Raw genomic sequence first — 23,645 nt, 5'->3', positions numbered from 1 at the left:
GAAAAGACTCATATTTAACATACACATACTTCACCAGGTGCCCAATAGGACCTACCTTTCAAGAATGTGCCAACTAAGATGTAAAGGGCTTGGAATTGTAATGATTGTTCACCAGTCTAAGATTTGGGGAATACTTTTTAACAGTAAAATCATTTTGAAAAAGGATTTTTATTTTGACAGTTTACTGAATGGGAGGGAAATGATAAGGTTTTTATTTGAATGATATTTCTTTCAAGACATAAAATCATGTCTATTATTGTATCAAACATTGTCAATCTTACTCATTATCAGTTTGCCTTTTTAAAATTTGATCTTCATTCTAATCAAAATGTAAAAATTCTCCAGTGCAAATCGTAAAGTATTCCTTCAACTTTAAAAAATTTACAGAGAGGGTCTGGGGAATGAAGCTCAGTGATTCAGTATTTGCCTAGCATATATGGGGCCTTGGATTCAACCACCAGCACCACTTACAAAATTACATGTACATTTGTATATGCACAAGTCAGATGTACACAGCAAATAAATGATCAGAAAGCGAACATTGTCATGTCACCACCACCAGGTTTTACCTTTTCTTTATTTTCTAGACGTTTTTGTTTCATCCTCATTACAGCATTTTTAAAAAAATCCAGAACACTTTTTGAAAACCTGTAGACATTTAATGCTTGAAACACTGGTCTAAGGAATGGAAATATCACTAGAAAGAAAGTGAAAGAAAAAATAAAGAGAAACCTTGATGAAAAGGCAAAATCCCAGGAGCATTGATCATTTTCTTAAAAATACAGAAGAGAAAAATCATCAGTTTTCTCCACCAGAAGCCATTCCCTCTGTGGCCAGTACCTGGTGTCTGGTTCATGTCTGAGCAAGGGCACTTCATACATGGGGTTGCAGCCACCATAGCAGGGGATCAGTGGCCCCATCAATGCCACTGGACTGAGCAAAGGAAGAGGATTAAATTCCCTGGCCCCTTACCCTTTTGTGTATTGGAATAGGGTCTCTGGGTAAACCAGTTCATACTCTGTGCTATATTTAATTATGCATTCAAGGAAAAGTAGGCAGGATAGGTACACTTTGGCCTATGTTCCTCAGCTGTCAAGAACTGAAACCAGAAATCAGTAACAGATGGAAAATCAGGAAACTCAGACAAAAATGCAAATTAACCATAAAACTCCAGATACAACTGTCAAGCATAAAAGATGGTATCCAAAAACAACTAGAAGTTGTTTTAGGTGAATTAAGGTGAAGACATGTTATATCACACTTAGGAGAAGTAGCAAAAGCGGCGCTCATAAACATACAGTTACAGATGTATAGGTTTTATAAAAGAGAGTTCTCAAGTCAATAGTTTAAGTTAAATCTTAAAATGGTAAAAATAAGAAATTAAACAAAAGGCAAGCATAAGAAAGAAAATCATAAAAACTCAAGTTGAAACAAATGAAATAGAAAAGAAATAAAATTGACAAAACAAAAGGTGTCTATAAGTCACCTTATCCCTTTGAAAATATCATAAAAATCTCCAAACCATTAGCCAGATTGACCAAGAAATACAAAGGGATAATAGTTTCATATGAAGATATTTTCTCTCAATATGTACTAGAAGTGGGCATGTAGATCAGAAGGTATATCTACTTTTATTTATTTTGGGGTCCTTCACACTCTTTTTTAGAATGGTGTACATTTCTACCTACAATATGTAAGAGAACTTTTTCTCCACACTAACCAGCATTTGTTATTTTTTCATTTATTCTTTCTTTTTGATAATGGTCATTCTAACCAGGGTGAGATGATGTCTTATTGCAGTTTTGATTTGCATTTCCCTGACACCAAGTGATATTGAATAGTTTTTTCATGTATTTTTAAGTCATTTGTTGTTTTTTTTTTTTTGAGAAATAACTATTTGGAGCTTTTTCCTATTTTTAAGCTGGATTACTTGGAGGTTTGGTCATTAAGTTTTTTAAAATTTGTTATATTATGGAAATATATATATCATTTATAAATGTAATATTCTATAGATATATAAAACATATTTTATATTAATCTATTTTTATCTAAATGATTGGAACATCTGTACATCTGGATTTATTTCTATATTATTCTGGATACCTGAGATGTGCATTAAATCTAGGCATTCAATCAATACATGTATAAAGAAAGTATTATATATATTTATTATATATTATAATATAAAATTTATGTATTTATAATATATATTATAATAAAAAAATATATACCCACACATACATATATGCCCAATGGAACATTCATCCATAAAGAGGAATGAAATCCTGTATTTTGTAGCTAAAAGTGGATAGAATTAGAGGACATTCAGCTTATGAACTAAACTAGACACATCAGTACAAGTACCACATATTCTTTCTCATATGTGGAAGGTAAAAATATTTGACCTGAAGGTATAATAGTGATTATTAAAGGTTGGAAAGGGCTATGGCAGAAGGTGGATAAAGAAAGGCTCTATTTCATTTGTGTATGCTGTGTATATGTGTTGAGACATCACATGAAACCCCATTTATTTGCATAACTCATACATGTTAATTAAAAAATAAAATAAATATTAAAAAGAAATGAATAGCAAGAAAAGTGAAAGAAGAATTTATTACTAACATTGGAGAGGGATTATGAAAGAATTCTAACAATTTGATTATTCACATACATTTGTGCAGGAAATCCTAAAAGTTACAAACTACAGAAATTGATTGAGAAGTAAATATGCAACCTGAATAAACTTGTAAAATGTAACATGATTGCATTAGTAATACAAAGTTATTCACAAATACAATCCCAGATCTGGATTGTTTTAATAGTAGATTCTACAAAATAAAGAACTAATACCAATTATTCATAACCACTTCCAAAATTAAAAGAGCATTTCTGAATATAGTCTAAAAGGCCAATATTACCCTAATACTAACACCAAGCAAAGACAACACAGGAAATGGTTGTGTAATACACCAAATCCATGAAATAAAAAGTCAACACAGAGGATTGTTTCAATTGATGCAGAAAAAAACATTTGATAAAAATCAAAACCAATCTTCTCTCCGGAAAAATAATCCTCAAAATCATTCTTTTGTGATAAATCCCTCAGCAAATTAGGACTAGGATGAAATTTTATAAACCTGATAAAGGATATCTATGAAAACTTGTAGCTTAATAATTTAATAGTTTCACCCCAAATCAAGAACATGACAAGCATCCCTCTCTCACCACTTCTCTTGGAGTACTGTAAGTAATAACAAGTTCACCAGCATTTCACGATACAAGATCAGTACACAAAAATAAACTGCATTTCTCTACACTGTGATAAGCAATCCAAAAGAAAAACTAAGAAATTAAAAAATAATTCTATATTCAATGACATTAAAAAGAATAAAATTCATAGGAATCAATTTAACAAAGGTGCAAGACAAGCACAATAATAACTACAAAATATTGTTGAAATAAAAGAAAGAGGATCTACATGACTAGGAAAAACATCTCAGGTTTGTGGATCAGAAAACTTAATATTGTCCAAATGGCAATAGTATTGAAATTGATTTGCAGATCCTAATGAACTTTGTAACAGAATCTTAGCTGGCTTCTTTGAGGAACTGGCAAGCTGATTTAAAATTCACATAGAATTCAAAGGGACACAGAATAGCTAAAATGATGTTGAAAAATTAGATTAAAGTTGTAGGACTCACATTTCTTGATTTCAAAACCTACTCCAAAGCAAAAATAAAATGTGGTCCTACAAGATGGGTAAACATATAGATAAATGGAATAGGATTTAGAGTTCAGAAATTAACCCACATGTCTATGGCCCATGGAATTTTGAGAAAGGTGCCATGGCCATTGAATGGGGCAGACACTCTTCAAAAAATGGTGCTGGGACAACTACATAGCCACATGCAAAAGAATAATATGTTGTCCTCACCTGGCCCTGAATGATAAACTTAAATTAAAATGGTTGGGTAACCTTAATATCAGAGCTAAACTACAATTTTTAGTAGTAAACCATAAAAAGTATGTAAGTCCATATGGTTTCAATCAATTCTTATATTTGATACTTAAAGTACAAACAATAAAAGGAAATGACATAAATCATATATCATTTAAATGTTGTTTCCAAGATCTGTTGAGTTTCTAACATTTATATAAATAGCATCCAATTTCATGCATCTACTGTCAATTGCTTTTCTTTTGTGAACACTACAGCTTTGAGATTAATACATTTTAAGATTGTGAAATCCAGCTCATTCATTTTAATGGTTGGGATATGTAGTACCTCCCATTGTAGGAATAAACTGCAAAAAATTAAAAACTTTGTGCTTCAAAGGACACTATCAAGAAAGTAAAAAGATATCTATAGAATAGGAAAAACATGTTACAAATCATAATCTGATAAGAAACTGTGTAAGGAATACATGAAGAAGTATTTTTTCAATTAAATTATTTAGAAATTATTTTTTCTTTTATTTTTATTTTGTTCCAATTAGTTATACATGACAGTAGAATGTATTTTGACACATTGTACACAAATGGAGCACAAGATTTCCTTCCTCTTGTTGTACATGTTACAGACTCACACCAGTAAAATTCGTAAGCCTCAAAACAAAAAGACAAATGCTTCAGGTAATTGTGGGCAAAAGATATGGATAGACATTCTTTAAAATAATGAATCTGAATTATCTTTCCTATGTACATAGATGAACACCTCATAGTGAATCTCCACATCATGTACCTCCACAAGCCTGGCATCCTAATTAGAATAAGGTATACTTTATGTTTTTACAAATATGTCATGCATATCTAAAAAGAACAAATAAAAATGATTAACATTGCTTGTTATTAGTAACCAACAGGAAAATGCAAATCAAAACCACATAAGTTGCCATCTCACATCCACTACAATGTCTAAAATAAGAAATGGAAACAGGAAGTGTTAGAAAATAAGTGAATTAATTGGAACCCTCATACACTTTGGGTAAGAATATTAAATGGTACAGCTATTATGGAAAACACTGACAGAAGTACTTTCTAAGGCAGCAATTTCACTCCTGAGTATACATTCAGATGAAATTGAAAACTAGAGTTCAGAAACAAGTTTCACACTAATGTTCATAACGGCACCATTCATAATAGCCAAAAGGTCGAAATAACATAAATGTCTATCAACTGATGAAAGGAAAACTAAATTGTAGTATATCTATACAATGGAATATTATTTGGCCATAAACATGAAGTACTTATATATATTTCACTTGGAAACAAATGCTAAATGATATTACTTTGCATCACAAAGGACCACATATTCCATGTCTTTATTTTTATAATGTATACATCATATGCAAAGCTAAAGAAATAGAAAATTCAGTAGTGTTTGTTTTGGGTAAATGATTTTGAACGCTGACAGTTAAAAGATAATGAGTTTTCTGAGTTTTGACAATGGTGAGGGCTGCACATATCATTTATCATGCTAAAAATTATGGAATTTTACATTTTAAGGAATCATATAATATGTAAATAATATCTTAATGAAATTGTTATTTTAAAAGAAAAAAAGAAACGGTGATCCACATACTAATTATAAGAAAAATTGGATGGAAGTCATCTGAACCAAGGGCCTTCTTGGCTTTTTTCACAAATGGATCTTGTGGATTGTTGAGTGAATTGACATTAACTCCAAAAGATGTGCTAACGATCACGTCCATGCTGTAGCTCCCCAAAATTCTGAGTAGAGAAAGAAATGTAAAATTTTAATCTGCACTGCTTTACTCTCCTACTCCACATGCTGGAAGAAGTGATATGAGCACATTCACACACTGTCAGAAATATCTGTTGATCCAATGACTAGTCCATGCTCCTATGAAATGCCATGAGGCAGCTGCCCCTGTGCCAGGGGAGTTAGGGACACTAGGGTAGTGAGCTCAAGGAGTTCAGTCACAGAGAGACAGACACCCATAATCAGATAAATTACATCAGTGAGTGGAGTGTAGATGATAAAAGATGATTAAGTATGGAGCTTCAGCAGGACCAGGGTGTTATAATTGACTCCTGGTAGGGGATCCAAGATAGGTGACCTTGACCTAGGTCCTGCCTAAGCACAGTCTGTGCCCAGAGCTGATTCCTCTCTAGCACATCACATAAAAGCAACACCCTGTTCTGAGAGGCAGAAACATTGTCCCCCTTTCTCTGCACCCACTGCTACAGCTCCTGAGAGGTCCTGAACTCCAGGACCCAAAGTGGCCCCAAGGGCAGAATCTCGCAAAAGGGAATGAGTAAGAATATCCTTAGTTAAAACATTGAAAATTTCCTCAAAATGTACTTGGATGAGCTCACAACTTGGGAAACATGTTCTCTCAGATTTCCCAAGACAGTATCAGAGGTTGTTCATGGGTCAAAATAACCCATTTTATACAACAAATGATATGGTAGTTGTAATCCATATCCTTTCAGGATCTTATCTCTGTTGAGACTGGAGGAAGAAGTGGTGAGAATATTTCATATTTTGTATTTTGCTGATATTCTCAGCGCAACCATGAAGAGATTTGTTGTTCCATAGCCTGCAATGTATCTTTCTTTTTTAAAATTTTAAATAATTTTTTTTAGTTGTAGAGGACAGCATGCCTTTATTTTATCAGTTTATTTATATGTGGTGCTGAGGATCAAACTCAGTGCCTTATACATGCTAGGCAAGTGTTCTGCCACTGAACTACAACCCTAGCCCTGTGTTATATCTTTCTATCCCTGCTCAGTAGGTACCAGAAACTTCCCCCCATCCAACATTCCCTAGGCTCTACCCTCAACTTCTGAGTGATCATGTTCTTCACTGTAAAACATGTGTTTTGACTTACATAATATCCACATTGACGATCAAGCAGATAAACTAATTCTGTTTTTGTACACAGATGTCCCAGCACCCTGCCTCATCCTAGGAGCCTCTCCTCCTTGGGTGGCCCATTGTGGTTGTGACACCACACACTTACTTTTGTCTGGTCAGGGGTAGCTCAAGAGTGGTAATTTCAGTTCCCTGGCAGGCTGCTGGAAGGTCTTAAAACAGCTCAGAACCCCAGAGCTGCCTGCTACTTACTCTTTCACAGTGACAGGCTCCCCTTTCTTCACTTCCTGGCTCAGGTACTTCACCAATGCGTCTCCATATTGGTTAATGATGGGGATCATCTAAGCACAAAACACAACTCCACCCACAGTTAGAGGAGAATCGAGTCCCCGAGGCTCTGGTTTTCCCAGGATTATAAAGTATGAGATATTTATAATGAATCAAATAATATCTCTTCTAGAACATAAAGGCAAAAGGTGATTTGAAACTTTTAATTAGTTCTTTTTATTTATACATAACAATGTTTCCTTTTGAAATAATTATAAAAGCATGGAAAAATAATTTGTTCTAACTCAGTCCCAATACTTTCCCTTTCTCTCCTCTCTTCTTTCCCTCTGTTCCCTTCCTTCTACTCTATTGATCTTTCTGATATTTACTGTTAGTTTTTTTTTAATTAGGAATTTCAAACTTAGTGGAATATTCTTTGGAAAACGATGATGTTCTCACGTATGTCCCATCCCCAAATTTTTATTTAAGTTTCTAACTAAAGTCCTCTTAGTTTATTACCTCCTTGAGTTTCCCACTGGAGAACACTGGCGACAGCAAGACTCGAAGTCTCTTCCACTCTTCATCCCTTGCTGCAAAGAGAGATTTTTGCACAAATCCCAATGGCAAAACTACCTGAAGTTCACAAAGAAAAAGACATTTTGTAAGAGGTATGTTTTGGAAGTCTCCACATTGTAGAGAACTTGTTAAACAGGCATCAGTTTTTTTACTCAGTTATTTACTGAGTGTCTAATAGGGGGCAGGCCCTGTGCTAGATGCTCCATAAATTTTATCCCAAATTCCTCTTCTCTTGTGAGGGTAGAGGTGGTACCCAACCACCAGATGCGTGTTTAGTATTTCTATTACAGCTGCTGTGTAAGTACAAAGGCCCCTCATGGTAGGTAAACTGTTCTCCCAGGGGACAGAGAGCATTATGACTTAGGGCATCCTATATAGGCAGCACAAGAAAAAACTGATTGATAACAGTCATCCAGATAACCTTGGAAAACTAGGTTGCCAGACCAGTTATGCTTTTCCATATATGTACAGCATGAATATCTTGCAAGGGATGCCAGGATATAGCCACTTAAAAATAGTAGCTAATAACATAAAAGATTAGGAACTTCTTCTCAATTCTGAAAAAATAATGCAATTATATGGAAGTACTTTTTTTGAATCATCCCCCACTACACAAACATGGGGGTACAGAAGGAAAAGGAAAGATAATCATGTTTCCCAGCTTGATACTGGCCTGTCAATCCAACCTGCTGGAAGCTGTCATTCAGCTCCCAACACTGTGTTTTGTTTATAAAGGTATACATCCAGTGCTCATTCATGATGAAAGCTCAAAACACTAGGAAGAAAAAAAAAACTTCTTCAATCTGAAAGAGACTGTATATACTAAAAAACCCAACACCAACAACAAAGACCTTCAGCTAACATAACATTTACTGGTGTAATGGTGAATCTATTCTCCTAAGATCAGTAACAAATTAAAGTTTTCTACTTTTATCATTCTTATCCAATATTACCATACTATAAATCCTTACTGGAGCAATAAGACAATGTTTTTTAAAAGGCATGAAAATTGGAAATGAAAGAACCTGAAGTGACCCTGTATTCAGGGGACAAAATTATCAATGTGGAAAATCTCAAAGAATATTTTAAAACTTCTAGAACTAATAAATAGGTTCACCAAGGTTGTAAGATACAGTATTAACATGCAAAAACAAGCTACATTTCTACATAACAACAAGGGAAATGTAAAAAAAAAACATTAAAAACACAAAACTATTCACTGTCACTCCAAAGAAAATGAAACACATTAGGAACATATATAAAAACAAATACAGAATTACTATGTTGAAAACTATAAAATGTTGATCAAAGATATTAAAGAAAACCTCAAGAAATGGAGAAGCATAACATGGATTGAAAGATTCAACCCAGAAAAGATAGAGATTTTCTCCAAATTAATCTATAGATTTGATTGAATTCTTATCAAAATCTCACCAAGTGGGTTTTTGCAGACAAGCTTATTCTGAATTTGTATGAAAAATTAAAGGACCAATATAAATAAAGTGGGAGGGCTGGGGATGTGGCTCAAGTGGTAGCGCGCTCGCCTGGCATGTGTGCGGCCCAGGTTCGATCCTCAGCACCACATACAAACAAAGATACTGTGTGCCGAAAACTAAAAAATAAATATTAAAAATCTCTCTCTCTCTCTCTCTCTCTCTCTCTCTCTCTCTCTCTCTCTCTCTCTGTCTCTGTGTGTGTGTGTGTCTCTCTCTCTGTCTGTCTCTCTCTCTCAATAAATAAATAAATAAATAAAGTGTGAGTGAAACAGACAAATTGAGTCAGTCTTAGCAGGTTAACAAACATAACAGGAAATTAGGAGTTAAACAGTATGATATTCTCTAATGCTAACTTAACACACCAGGAGACAGTAGTTTAAGAAGTCAGCTCAGCATTGTGAGGCTATGAAGTCATCAGAAAAACCAACAAGCCAGAGGCAAAGGCCAGGTCCTTACAAAAAAACCCACTAAGAGAGGCCACTAGTCTGACCTGTTCTGATAATAACACTAGGGATTCCCCCAGATGAGGTGTCACATCTTTTTGAACTAAGGGGAAAATGCATGCATAGAAAAGTTAAGATAGTAACTTCTTGGTTAAAATATATATATAGTTGTAGATGGACACAATACCTTCATTTTATTTGTTTTTTTTTTTAATGTGGTGCAGGGGACTGAACCCAGGAATTTACACATATTAGGCAAGCACTCTACCACTGAGCCATACAACCCTGGTTCCAGGATTATACCATATTTTTTCCTTTGCTTTATTAACATAGTCACCATCCTCCAAGGTAGGTACTTAAGATGGTAATGAGACTCATTGCAAGAAAAATCACGATGGAGAGAAGAGCACAGGCACAACTAAAATAAATCAGAGTGAGAAATAGACACACCCTATCAGCCCAAATGGATGCTTGACAATGGTGAAAACAGAATGATCAGAGGGAGGACAGTCTTTCTAAAGATGGTACTGAAACAACTGGAGAGCCACAGGCCAACAAAACAAGACAACAACAACAAATGAACCCTCACCATGTTTTACAATGAGCATAACATAGATCATAGGTTTTATGTAAATTGTAAAGTCTATAACTTTTAGGAGAGAAACAAGAACAACATAGAAGTCAGAGGCAAAGCTTTTCATGTATTAGCCTCCCCCATAAAAGACAATATTTGCTCTTATGGAGACCCTGTTAAGAGGAAAAGACAAGTGACCCATCAGGACTTGAAAAGACTAGCAAGAAGGAGCCTTAGGAATCACTATATCCCAAGAAAGCTGATGATTATATGGATTTATCCACAGTAGCAATTTTGCCCAAATGTACATAGGCACACATGTACGTGGGCACATAAAACTGGTAAAATCTAAATAAGTTCTGTGGATTGTATCGATGTCAATTTCTGGTTACTCTAGTAACAGGAATAGACTACATTCAGAGATAAGTAATATGATATTCAAAGCATGTCAATTGGGAAAAACAGAAGAAAAGTTATATGAAACCTCCCTGAACAGTTTTGGAGCAAATTTCTGTGAAGCTGTGATTACTCCAAGACACAAATTTAATCAACAAATATTTGTATTTTTTAAAATAACCTGAGCATACACTTCACAGAGAATTACATACACTCAATCAACAAATATATGAAAAACTATTCATCATCTCTAGCAATCAGAGAAATGCAAATCAAAACCACTATCATGTCACTCCAGTCAGAATGGCTATTAATATGAAGATAAACAACAATGAATGTTTGCAAGCATGGGGAGAATAAGGCGCAGTCATCCATTGTTGGTGGGATTGCAAATTTGTGTAGCCAATATGGAAAGTAGTATGGATATTTCTTGGAAATCTGGAAATGGAACCATCATTTGACCCAGCTATCCCTCTCCTTGGTCTATACCCAACGGACTTAAAATCAGCATGCTACAGGGACACAGCCACATCAGTGTTTATAAAAGCACAATTCACAATAGCTAAACTGTAGAACCAACCTAGATGCTCTTCAGTGGATGAAAGGATAAAAAAAGGGGTGGGAATATATGCACAATGGAATTTTACTCCACAATAAAAGAGAATGAAATCATGGCATCTGTAGGTAAATGGATAGCATTGGAGAAGATAATGCTAAGTGAAGTTAACCAATCCCCAAAAAAACAAATGCTCGAATGTTTTCTCTGATATAAGGAAGCTGATTCATAGTGGGTTAGGGATGGTGAGCATGGGAGAAATGGATGAATTCTAGATAGGGCAAATGGGTTGCAGGGAAAGGAAAGGTGCGGGGTTAGCAAAAATGATGCAATGTGATACACATCATTATCCAAAGTACATGCATGAAGACATGAATTGGTGTCAACATACTTTATATACAACCATAGATATGAAAAATTGTGTTACATATGTGTAATAAGAATTGTAACGCATTCTGCTGTCATGTTTTTTTAAAAAAAATCAATAAAAAAAAGAAAAAAGAAATTTACAAAAATAAATGCTTACCGGCCGATTTGTAAAAACAGAATAATGTTCTTTCACCAGCACTGTTTTGATCATCTCTGGATCCGTAATAACCAACACAGGCTGTTGACCATGATACAATCTGTGTTGGGAAAGAAGAGCTCATTAAACCTACTAAGCCATATTTTTCAGTTGGAGCAACACCCAGGAATCCAAAATGATATTCCATAATCCATATGCCTGACTGTAGAATGTACAGTGACACTAGATACAAGTTCAAGGTAGGTGATGACACACAATAAGATTCTGGCCATATAAAATGAAGATCATGTAACTGAAGCAGGGAAGAGATATTTAAAAATGAAAAAAATTCTTTATAAGAAGAGCCTGATTGAAGATGTCTAAATGGTGTGTACATGTTTTCTATCTCATTCTCCAATAATTTTTGTGTTTAAAAATATTTCATAATCAGTGAAGTTTTAATCTGCACTTCTCTAATTGCTAGATATGTTGAACATTTTTCATATATTAATTGATCGTTTGTATTTCTTCTTTTGAGAAGGGTCTGACCAGCTCTTTTGCCCATTTATTGATTGGGTTATTTGATTTTTTGGTGTTAAGCTTATTGGGTTGTTTGTATATTTTAATATTAACACCATAAATTAAGTGCAGGAGGCAAAGATTTTATCCATTTCTGAAGGTTCTCTTTTTATGCTTTAATTGTTTCTTCTGATGTGAAAGTATATTAAATTAGAGAAAAATAGACAAGTAAATTATTAAGTTCTTACAAGTGCTTAAGATGTAAGAGACAGCTGGGGTTGTATCAGTGGGGACTCAGTCCTGTATGCTCTTTCCACTCAAAAAAATGGCCTTTATGGGCCACACCATTTAGGCAGGATGATGTGGCCAGCTCTGCAGTTTTGAGGACTTGATGAGAGAAGATGAAGAGGGAGGAAGAGGCAAAGCCATCTCCAACATGCTTATAGAACACAAGAACTACAATAATACCTCTGGAGCTGCTTTCACCAAGCATTATTAAGAAAATGGCTGCTGAAATTAGCTGATGTCACCCTAGCAGATTATGAAGTACACAAGGTCATGGGAACATAGTGGTTTAAAATGTACTGGCCATCTATTCTTCAAAGTCAGTAGAATGAGGTAGGCAGAGAAATCCCTGTGTACACTTCTATTGAAAACTCCTAATTGACAGGGAAAAACAAACGAAAGCCCCAAGACATTACACTTGCAGAGAAAGTTAAAATAAAAGAAAGCAGAGGTCAAATCATTTCCCAATCTGTTCATGTCCATCTCCTCTTTTCTTTCAAATGTACATAATAACCCCAAAAATAAAGGTCACTTTTATTCAATGTGGCAATCTTGAGAGGAGATTAAGCCATGCATGTTTTAGAAAGGTCTGACTTAATGCCTTCTATGCAGTATTAAAGGCTCCTAATGAAGAAAAATGGAAAAGGGGGTAGAGGCTGGGCACTGGAGAGAAGGTGAGGCCAAGAGTTTTTGGGTCATCAGAGACTGAAAAAAGTCCAAAGTATGACATTCTTGACTTTGAACCTTGACACCTGGTGAAATATGGGACTCTTCACAGGAGGAGGAGCCTCTAAAAGCCTTATGATAATTAATTCCTAGTAAGAGCTCTAGACAGGCATTGTCCTCTTGCCCTGGAGTGCCTCATCCAACAAGTCTACCCAAGGGAAGTTTCCAAAATACTCACCCCCACATTTTCCCATACTTTTCATGACATTGGACATCATACTGCCAAAAACCCTGAGTGGAGAAACAAGAGAATTTATATTGTTATTTTGAAAATATTGAACCCTGCTTCTAATTCAGGAACCAATGATTCCAATCCCTTGAAATCAGACTGGAATATGGTCCATCACTGGCAGTTAGAGGGAAGCTCTTAGATGTCTCTTCTAAGACATCCAAAGGCAAAGAAGAGAAAATAATGGGATATTAGTGTTGAGAGCCACAGTTTAGTCGGAATGACGCCTGGCATTTTGCTAGAGGAAATGGTTGAAATGTAACCATGCTTTGGGATTAGGGCGGCTCCTGCTGGGGTTATGGCGGATCCTGTTGCCTCAGGCACTGGCTTCTTTGGAGTTCAGGCTAGTGGAGGGGTGTGTTCCCGAGAAGTGTGTGTAGAGTGCCTGTGAGAGTTCCGGAATAAAGAGTTGCCTTTTGAACCTACAAGGCTTTGTGGCGGCTCGGTTAATTTGTGCCCAGCCAGACTGCAGCATATTAGAAAAGGGAATTTAGAGTCCATCTTGAATTTTCTTGAAGTATTGTACATATTGAAGAAATTATCCTCTTTTTTTTTTTAGACAAGGTATTGCCATGTTTCCTATAATGACCTTGAATTTGTGATTCTCCTGCCTCAGCCTCCAGAGTGGTTGGGACTACAGGTGTGTGCCACAGTTTCACTAGTTGTCCTTGAGTATGAATATGAAGCAAGTCTAGTTTTCTGTATCATTTTCTCATGTGCATGGACTGTTTTGAAATCCTGCCAACTTTGAATCATTCCCTCCACCTGGATGTGAAAAAAATCAAAGCTGAGAGAAAGCGAATGAGTTTCCCAGGGACATTCTCAAGGCCACTTCACTGATTTTTCCCCAGATCTTTTTCATTTCTCTCATGAATCTCCCTAGAATACTGGGGAAATGAGGAAGTCCAAGGCACCAGTCACCTCTAAGTTGACCATGTTGATGTGAGTAGTTTAGCTGGCTATTTCACTACTGTGACCCTGATAAGAACCATGTAGAAAACTAAGATTTACTGGGCTCACATTTTCAGAGGTCTCAGTTCATACATCACTTCCTGTGTTGCTATGGTCTGTGGTGAGGCAGAATAACATGGCAGAAGAGTGTGAAGGAATAAAGCAGCTCAGGACTGAAAGGGTAAAGTTTCAAAGCTGCAAAGCCTGAGTTAAAATGTAAAGGACCAGGCATTATAAACCTGCTTCTAAACTGCAAAGCCTGAGTTAAATTCCTGAGGCACTTAAGACAATGCCCTACTGGCCATTTGGTTGTTTAATAACTTAGGACTCTGAGTAGCCGGGCACGTAGGCATCCAGGCGCCAAAACCAATCAGTTTGAATGTGTACCCCGCTTAGAAGTGACCAATCACCGCTGCCCAGACTGTTCCCGCCAATGAATGTACTAATCATGTCTAAGAGTTGTTGTTTGATTTTCCTGCGCCTCATGATGATTTACCCTGATGTATGCAAAGCTTCCACCCTCCCCAAAAAAGTGTACTTAAGCATTGCTCAACCACTGCTCTGGGCTCTGGGCTGCTCTCCTTTCTTGAGTGGGCACAGAGCCCCAGCATGCTGGTTCAATAAATCCCCTTCTGCCAATTGCATGAGTGGTCTCTTGGTGGTCTCTTTCTCCGATGCTTCGCCGAACCCTTACAAGGACGTGGCATCAGGAAGCAGACAGAAACTCCACTAACCAGGGACAAAATGTATGCCTTGAAGCCAGGCCCCCAGTGACCCACCTCTTCCACCAACACCCTACCTGCTTATAGTTGCCCCCAGTTAATCCTTACTGAGGAAATAGTGTAGAGTAGATTAAGGCTTTCACAATTCAATCACTTTATTTCTGAACTTTCCTACATTGCCTCACACAGGAGCTTCTGAGGAATACCACGACCATAACAGTGATTCTCATGCATGTTGTGGAGTGTGAAAGAATAAGTAAGGATTGTCAAAATGAAGTCACCTTCTGTTTTTCCAGCTCAACGTGGAAAAGATGGAGAGATGCCACTCCTACCCATGGGAGTCAACAAATTAAGTACTTTCTCTAAGTTTTTTCTTCTAACACTTAAAAAGAAATCTTCCTATTGCTATGTTTCAGGGATGATGTTTTCATGATGCACAGGGAGACCCCCAATTATGTGGATCTTACAGGCTATCTAGTATACTGTTGATCTGGAAAGCGTGAATAGGAAATAGTGCCTTTTCAGCAGGAATAGCAGAATGGAATTCTCAGGGGGTCAGGGGGTCTATAATTCTCAGGGGGGTCTATAATTCTTTTAAGAATTATAGAATTAGAGTATGATAAATAAGCCTCAGTGTTTGGAAGAGATAATCTGAGCAGAGTGTAGCCTTTTTTCTGGCCTCTGATTTTGAGCTCATGAATTTCTGTCAATAGTCAGGCCTCGAGTCAGATATCTAAATGGGTTAATGACAAAGGCTTGATGAAAATTCACATTTCTTGTGGAACATGTTACCTTCCATTCAGTTTAAAAATTTTAAATTTTTTTAAATCATGTGATTACTGCTCATTTCATATGTGATACTGCCTTTGTTAAAAAACAATACACAGGGCTGGGGATGTGGCTCAAGCAGTAGCGCGCTGGCTTAGCATGCGTGCGGCCCGGGTTGGATCCTCAGCACCACATACAAACGAAGATGTTGTGTCTGCTAAGAACTAAGAAAAAAATAAATAAATGTTAAAATTTTTTCTCCCTCTCTCTCTCTCTCTCTCTCTCTCTCTCTCTCTCTCTCTCTCTCTGTCCCCCCTCTCTCTCACTCTTTAAAAAAAAAAACAATACACATCTGGTGCTTAATTATGTGAAATCCATATACAAGGACGATTCCAACATGGCGGCAGGCACGGAGAGACCAAGTCTCTGACCTCTTCAGCTGTGCAGGCATAGGGAGTCGTAAACAGCCTAAATCTGTTTGCTCAGGATCACTAGGCAATGGTGAGCTGACGTGGATCTGGGACGAGCAGTCTGGGCCTCTCAGAACACACACTGAACCCAGATCAGCTGAATTCAAGCTCCCGTTCACCTGCTTCCCGCAGACAAACAGCTGTGACTCAGCACTAATCCATCCAGCTGAAACAACTGGTCAGCCCCTCGGATCCCACGGAGGTAAATGCCTACTGAGCCTTCATAGGTAGTGGCCACAGGTTTGAAACGGGACTTGGCAGAGACAGTAAGCACCCACCGTTGCATTGGTCACCCAGCAAAGGGAAACGAACTGTTGCCATTTGCAAGAGATACCACCATGGCAGAGAACTGACGTCATCAGACTGCAGCGGAGGAGATAACTTCATTGAAACCTGCGGCTACAGGTGTGTAATTCCCTAGCCTTCCACACATCGGGGAAACCTTAAGGGCCAATCCCAGCTCTCCCGTGAGCACGGTAGCCAGACCAAGGGAATTAGAGGTGGCGCAGGACCCGTGGCGCGGAACTACTGCTCCCACCAGTGCTGACAGCTGAGGTCTCTTGCACCAGCTACCAGGGGTGTGGCTACCAGAGGGGCAGTAAAATTCGCTGAGGATTCTCAGCCCCAAGCTCTACAAACTTAGGGTCTGAGGGAATGGCAAACTGGAAGAGTGTGCCCAGTCATTCATGACAACAGGGCTCCCGGCAGCAGCAGACCTGGCATGTACCCAGTATTGTGGTGAGCGGCACCCGTGAGAGGGGCTGAGCTAGAGAAAAAGTGGGGAAGTGACTAGACACAAGAGGAGGCCCTAGGCACCCAGGATTGGAGACTTGCCCAGTCTGAGAGGAGGATCTGCTGCACAGTGATTGGTTCCCACCTATTCATAGGTGAAACTTGGCCTGGTGGGCACAGCTCCACCTACTGGAAGAGAAGTTAATCAAACTCTAAGACTGCATTTATTAGTTTTTTTTTTTTAAATATTGATTTGGGGTTTTCTTTCATTTTCATTTTTCTTTCTTGTTTTTTTAATTTTTTTACAATTTTTTTAAAATTTTTTTTCTTCCAACTTTTATTTTAATTTTTTTATTATTTTTTTAAAAAAAATTATTTTTCTTTTTTTATTTCCTATTTTTTTCTTCTTTTGTCTTTTCATTTCTTTTCAATTATCTTATCCCCTCTTCCTTGAATTCTACCTGCTTACTCTCATTCTCTTTAGTGACTTCTTCCCTTCCCTTCTAATACCTTTCCTCCCAAGCATCAAATAAATTTATAGGAGTAAACAGTAACTCAGCAGTCAAACAGAACAAGAAGTAACATGAGCAGCTTGAAAAAGCAAGCAATAAAATTCCTTAATAGGACACCCATAGCACAAGAGTTAATAACAAGGATCAATAAATGGGACTTACTTAAACTAAAAAGTTTTTTCTCAGCAAGAGAAACAATAAGAGAGGTAAATAGGGAGCCTACATTCTAGGAAAAATTTTTACTCCTCACACTTCAGATAGAGCCCTAATATCCAGAGTATACAAAGAACTCAAAAAATTAGACAATAAGATAACAAATAACCCAATCAACAAATGGGCCAAGGAACTGAACAGACACTTCTCAGAGGAGGACATACAATCAATCAACAAGTACATGAAAAAATGCTGAGGGCCATTACCAAGTAGGAATGACGCATTGAAATTTCCTTGCCAAGCGTACCCCATGCTGCTTAGAGGACATTCGATGGGACATTGCATGCATGCTTAAAAAAGTGACCTTGCTCTAGGACCGAGGCGGATCCGGGTTTAGAGCTGATCAGGTTTGAGGAAGTAACCGGCTCCTTGAGTTTAAGGCGTTGCCAGTTTAAGATAATGGGTTTTAGGGAAGTTAGAGGTTGAAGATTATTGCTGGAATTAGGGTGTTCCTGCTGCTTGTTCCCATTGAGTTCTCGTGAGATTAAAATGGGATTTGGAGATAGCCACGTGGAGTAGGTGAATTGTGCGGGAGACGGCAGAACGTGATTGCCCCTGGACCTGTGTGGAGGCGGTGTGAGAGCGGGAATAAAGAATTGCTGTTTGAACCTACGAAGGTGTGTGGTGGCTCGTGATTCTGGTGCCAAGCCGAGACCTTGGCGTTTTGGTGGCCCGTACGTGGGATGTCTGAAGCTTGGGGGTAAGTGAATTTGCTCACTCCCGAAGGAGAGCAAAATGGGTGACCATTTCAAAAAACAATGTGTTCTTGTTTTGATTTATTTCATTTTTGTTTCAAGTTGCCTATCCCTAGAAATTTCTCAGGCAAACTGGGAAAAATGGTTGGCTCAAGGTTTGAAGTTTGTTAGCCCCGAGAAAGAGAAAATTGATACAGTGAATTTTTATTCAGTTTTTGTTTCATTCAGTTGTGGTTTTGTTTTGTGTTATCTTATTGGGTTACGTTATCTTTATAGAAGATTAGAAATTATTAAAAAAGAAGCCGAAAAAGTGTTAAGTAAATTGTTAGAGATTCAGACCATGGAGGAAGACATTTTAGATCAAGCAAAAGAGAAGGTCTCTCGAGCTAGTCAGAGAAAGGAAGAAAATTTAAAGGAAAAGGGGTTATTAGGAAAAAGGCCACAACAAGAGGCTGTTACTAACTCCGTTTTATTACCAGAGGGCGTAATTCAACCAACAGCCCCACCGATGGAGACAGCTGAGTGGCCCTCAAACCCCGTAGTTGATAGATGGGATCCTGAGACAGGACCTCAAAGATTAGCATGCCCTGTATTTGAACAGGTAGGAGGGCAGCGAATTCACCGTGCTTTAGAATTTAAAACAGTGAAGCAGTTAAAGGAGGCTGTAACAACCTATGGTCCTCAAGCCCCCTTCACGGTAAGCATGGTGGAGTCCATTACTAACTTGGACATGACGCCAGCAGATTGGGCTAGCATGTGTAAATCTGTGCTAAATGGAGGACAATATTTGTTATGAAAGGTTGCCAATGAGGAATTTTGCATGGAGACAGCTAGGCGAAATGCAGCAGCCAGTTACCCTCAAAGAAATCTGGATATGTTGTTAGGAAAGGGACCTTATGAGGGTCAGTGGCAACAAATGGAATATGATCCTGCTGTATATGCACAGATTGCTGCAGATGCAGTTAGGGCATGGAAGACTTTACAAGGACATGGAGATTTACAAGGTCAGCTATCTAAGGTAATACAGAGACCTAATGAACCTTACGCTGACTTTGTAGATAGGCTTATTCAAACTGCTGCCAAAATTTTTGGTGACACAGAACAAGCAATGCCATTAATAAAACAACTGGCTTATGACCAAGCAAATAATTGTTGCAGAGAGGTTATTAGACATTGGAGACATGAAGATTTAAACACATATATTAAATTATGTAGAGATGTTAATGAACAAGGGCAAGTCTTGGCGGCTGCAGTACAACAGGCTTTAGATGCCAGGCCAGAAACATGCTATAATTGTGAACAAACAGGACATTTTAAAAGGAGTTGTCCCATAAGAGGAGGGTTTAACAAAACTAGAAATCAAAGGAATAGAATACCCGGTATTTGCCCACGATGCCGTAGAGGGAGACATTGGGCTAATGAATGCCGTTCTCAAACCACCATAGAAGGTACTCCCTTATCAAAAAACGGACAAGGATCAGGTATTTACCCACGATATCGTGGGGAAAGGCATCAGGCTTCATTGCCAAAAAACGGACTGGGGGGCCCAATGCTCCGGGGCCCACAACCACAAATATACAGGGCATTGGAGGATCCCAGCAACACCATCAGGGTGGTGCCCAGGACACATTGTCCATTAAATCCCTCATCAGACAAACCCGAGGGAGCGCAGGGTTGGACATCTGTGCCTCTGCCAGAGCAGTATTAACTCCAGAGATGGGAGTTCAAATCATTCCTACAGGAGTAAAAGGACCTCTTCCCCAAGGAACAGTAGGCTTATTATTGGGACGTAGTTCATCTACATTAAAAGGACTTATGATAAGTCCTGGGGTAATTGATCCCGATTATGTAGGTGAAATAAAAATTATAGCTAGTTCTCCAGGAGGTATATCAGTAATTTCACCTGGAGATAGAATAGCACAGTTGTTAATAATACCCAGCCTACATAATAAGTTCCCCAGTCGTAATGTAGAAAGAGGTTCCAAGGGATTAGGCTCCACAGGTGTAGATTGGGCTATGTTGTCTTTAAATTTAGATTCTCGCCCATGCTAAAACTAAATATTCAGGGTCACGAATTTAATGGACTGCTGGACACAGGTGCTGACCTTAGCATCATATCTCTTCAAGAATGGCCAAAACATTGGCCATTACAACAAGCCACTCAAACGCTTAGAGGCCTAGGAGTGGCAACTAATCCCCATAGAAGTGCTATGGTATTAGATTGGAAGGATCCTGAAGGATGTGAAGGAACTATACAGCCATATATTTTGGATCACCTTCCTATTAATTTATGGGGATGAGATGTCCTAGATCAACTAGGTTTGATGTTAACAAATAACATCAATCCTAATGCGCCCACTACTAGGGCTAGACAAGGTATCAGGAAAGAAAAAAGATTAGGAAAACAAGAACAAGGTATAGCAGCGCCAATTCAAATAGATCAAGGAACAGACAGACATGGGTTGGATTTTCAGAAAGGGCCACTGAGACAATCAAAATTATTTGGAAATCAGAAAGACCAGTGTGGGTTCCTCAGTGGCCCCTGACTAAAGAAAAGATACAAGTAGCCCATGATCTGGTCAAACAACAATTAGCGGAAGGACATTTACAACCTTCCGTATCTCCCCATAATACTCCCATTTTTGTCATCAAAAAGAAATCGGGTAAATGGAGATTATTGCAAGATTTAAGAGCAATTAATAATGAGATGGTTATTATGGGACCTGCTCAATCAGGGATTCCTCAATTGTCTGCTTTACCAAAAACGTGGCATGTTTTAGCTATAGACATTAAAGATTGCTTTTTTTCAATTCCAATTCATCCCGAGGATAGTCCACGTTTTGCATTTACTATCCCTGCATTAAATCATGAAGGTCCTGATGAGAGATATGAATGGAAATTACTCCCTCAAGGAATGGCTAACAGTCCAACTATGTGTCAAATATATGTTAATAAAGCAATCCAGCCACTTAGAAATCAAAATCCTGAACTAAAAATATTTCACTATATGGATGATGTATTATTGGCACATAAAGATAAAAACACATTGCTGGAATGTTATGCCACACTTACAAACTTGTTAAAAAATTATAATCTAGAGATAGGAATAGACAAAGTACAATTAAATTTTCCAATTAATTATTTAGGAGTTCTATTATCCTCAACCATGGTCCGTCCACCTAAAATTCAAATACGAGTAGATCAACTCAAATCACTTAATGACTTTCAAAAGTTGTTGGGAGATATAAATTGGATAAGGCCTTATCTAGGCATACCAACAGGAGAGTTGGGACCTTTATTTGATATTCTAAAAGGTCCATCAGATCCGAATTCACCCCGAATGTTAACTCCTAAAGCTAGAAAGGCATTAAAAATTATTGAGACATATATGGAAAATATGCATTTAGACAGAATTGATATAAGTTTGCCTTTATTATTTATTGTACTACCAACAAGAAATATTCCTACAGGAGTATTTTGGCAGGAAGGTCCATTATTGTGGATACATTTATCTTATTCTCCTAACACTATTCTTACTAGGTATCCTGAGGCTGTAGGACAATTAATACTCAAAGGTATAAGAGCAGCAAAGGCAGTGTTTGGAATTTCTCCCAATAAAATTATTACTCCATATACTATGGAGCAAATTGATGAGTTAGCTAATGAATTAAATACTTGGGCAATAATCATGTGTAAATCAAATGTTTCATTTGATAATCATTTACCATCTAATCCTTTGTTGTCTTTTTGGTCTAAGCATCCTGTAGTTTTTCCTAAAATGACAAGAAAAACACCTATCGTGAATGCTCCAAATATATTCACTGATGGGTCTAATAATGGTACAGCTGCAGTAGTTACCCCTGATCAAACTTTTACATTTTTAGTTCCCAAACAATCAGCTCAAAAGGTAGAGCTTAATGCAGTTCTACAAGCTTTTGTGATGTTCAAAGATTCTGTATTTAATTTATTTTCTGATAGTCAGTATGTAGTTAATGCTATAATATCCCTTGAAGATGCTGGTAGGATTTCCCCTTCCTCTACTGTTTTCTCTTTGTTTTCCACTATACAAAGTCTAATCTGGGATAGAAAAGATCCATTCTTTATAGGACATATCAGGGCACATACAGGATTGCCTGGAGCCCTTAGTTTGGGCAATGATTTAGCAGATAAAACTACACATGATATACATATTTTTTCTACTGTAGAAGAAGCTACAAATTTTCATAAAAGGTTTCATGTTAATGCTAATACTTTACAAAAGCGTTTTAAAATAACTAAGGAACAAGCCAGGCATATAATAAAACAATGTCAAAATTGTGTGACCTTTTTACCACAAGTTAATCTTGAAGTCAATCCTAGAGGACTGATACCTAACCATATTTGGCAGATGGACGTCACACACTTGCCAGAATTTGGAAAATTAAAATATTTACATGTTACAGTTGATACTTCTTCTGGATTTTTGATGGGCTCCCTTCATGCCGGAGAAAAAACTAAAGATGTTATAGCTCATTGCTTACAAAATTTTGCCACTGTGGGTGTTCCTAAACAGTTAAAAACTGATAATGGTCCTGGTTACACTTCTAAATCTTTTAAACAATTTTGCTCATCATTTGGTATTACTCATATAACAGGAATCCCATACAATCCACAGGGACAAGGCATAGTTGAAAGAGCTCATCAAACTATTAAAACGTACCTATTAAAGCAAAAAGAGGGAATTGGAAAGGGGTATATATCCCCCAAAGATAAACTTAAAATAACTCTTTTTACTCTAAACTTTCTAAATTTGGATTCATCAGGACTTAGTGCTGCGGAAAGACATATGTATCCGAAAAATGTACATAAGCCTAAGGTACTTTGGAAAGATATTCTAACAGGACAATGGAAAGGTCCCGACCCAGTTATTGTCTGGAGTCGGGGTTCCGTTTGTGTGTTCCCACAGGGAGAACAGCAGCCGATTTGGATTCCAGAGAGGTTAACCAAAATAATTTCTACAGAAAAAGAAGATGATTTGACTGAAATCCATAACAGCTGATATCCAGAGCCCCAGCTTGGCTATTCTTACATCTGCGACAGTGATTAACCACGGTGCTTTTTTTTTTTCAATATCTATTTTATTATTGCATTTTTCCCACATCATAAAGTTCTATTTTATTTTTTGAGCTCATA

General features: G+C 37.4%; 1 protein-coding gene across 1 annotated transcript in view; it reads right to left on the bottom strand.

Moving 5' to 3' along the window:
- Nucleotides 1-7,692: 7,692 nt before the first annotated feature.
- The window catches only part of LOC144367640 (cytochrome P450 3A21-like), a 94,895-nt gene continuing 78,942 nt past the window's right edge, over nucleotides 7,693-23,645 (bottom strand). Inside the window, exons 16-18 of the mRNA XM_078024755.1 lie at nucleotides 13,360-13,412; nucleotides 11,673-11,772; nucleotides 7,693-7,738 (exon numbers count right to left, since the gene is read on the bottom strand). Of these exons, the coding sequence (XP_077880881.1) occupies nucleotides 11,723-11,772; nucleotides 13,360-13,412 (103 nt within the window). The 3' untranslated portion in view covers nucleotides 7,693-7,738; nucleotides 11,673-11,722. The remainder of the gene's footprint in view (nucleotides 7,739-11,672; nucleotides 11,773-13,359; nucleotides 13,413-23,645) is intronic.

The sequence above is a fragment of the Ictidomys tridecemlineatus genome, chromosome 10, assembly GCF_052094955.1.
Source record: "Ictidomys tridecemlineatus isolate mIctTri1 chromosome 10, mIctTri1.hap1, whole genome shotgun sequence".
Classification (NCBI taxonomy): Eukaryota; Metazoa; Chordata; class Mammalia; order Rodentia; family Sciuridae; genus Ictidomys; species Ictidomys tridecemlineatus.
This window is presented reverse-complemented; position numbering and strand designations above follow the sequence as displayed.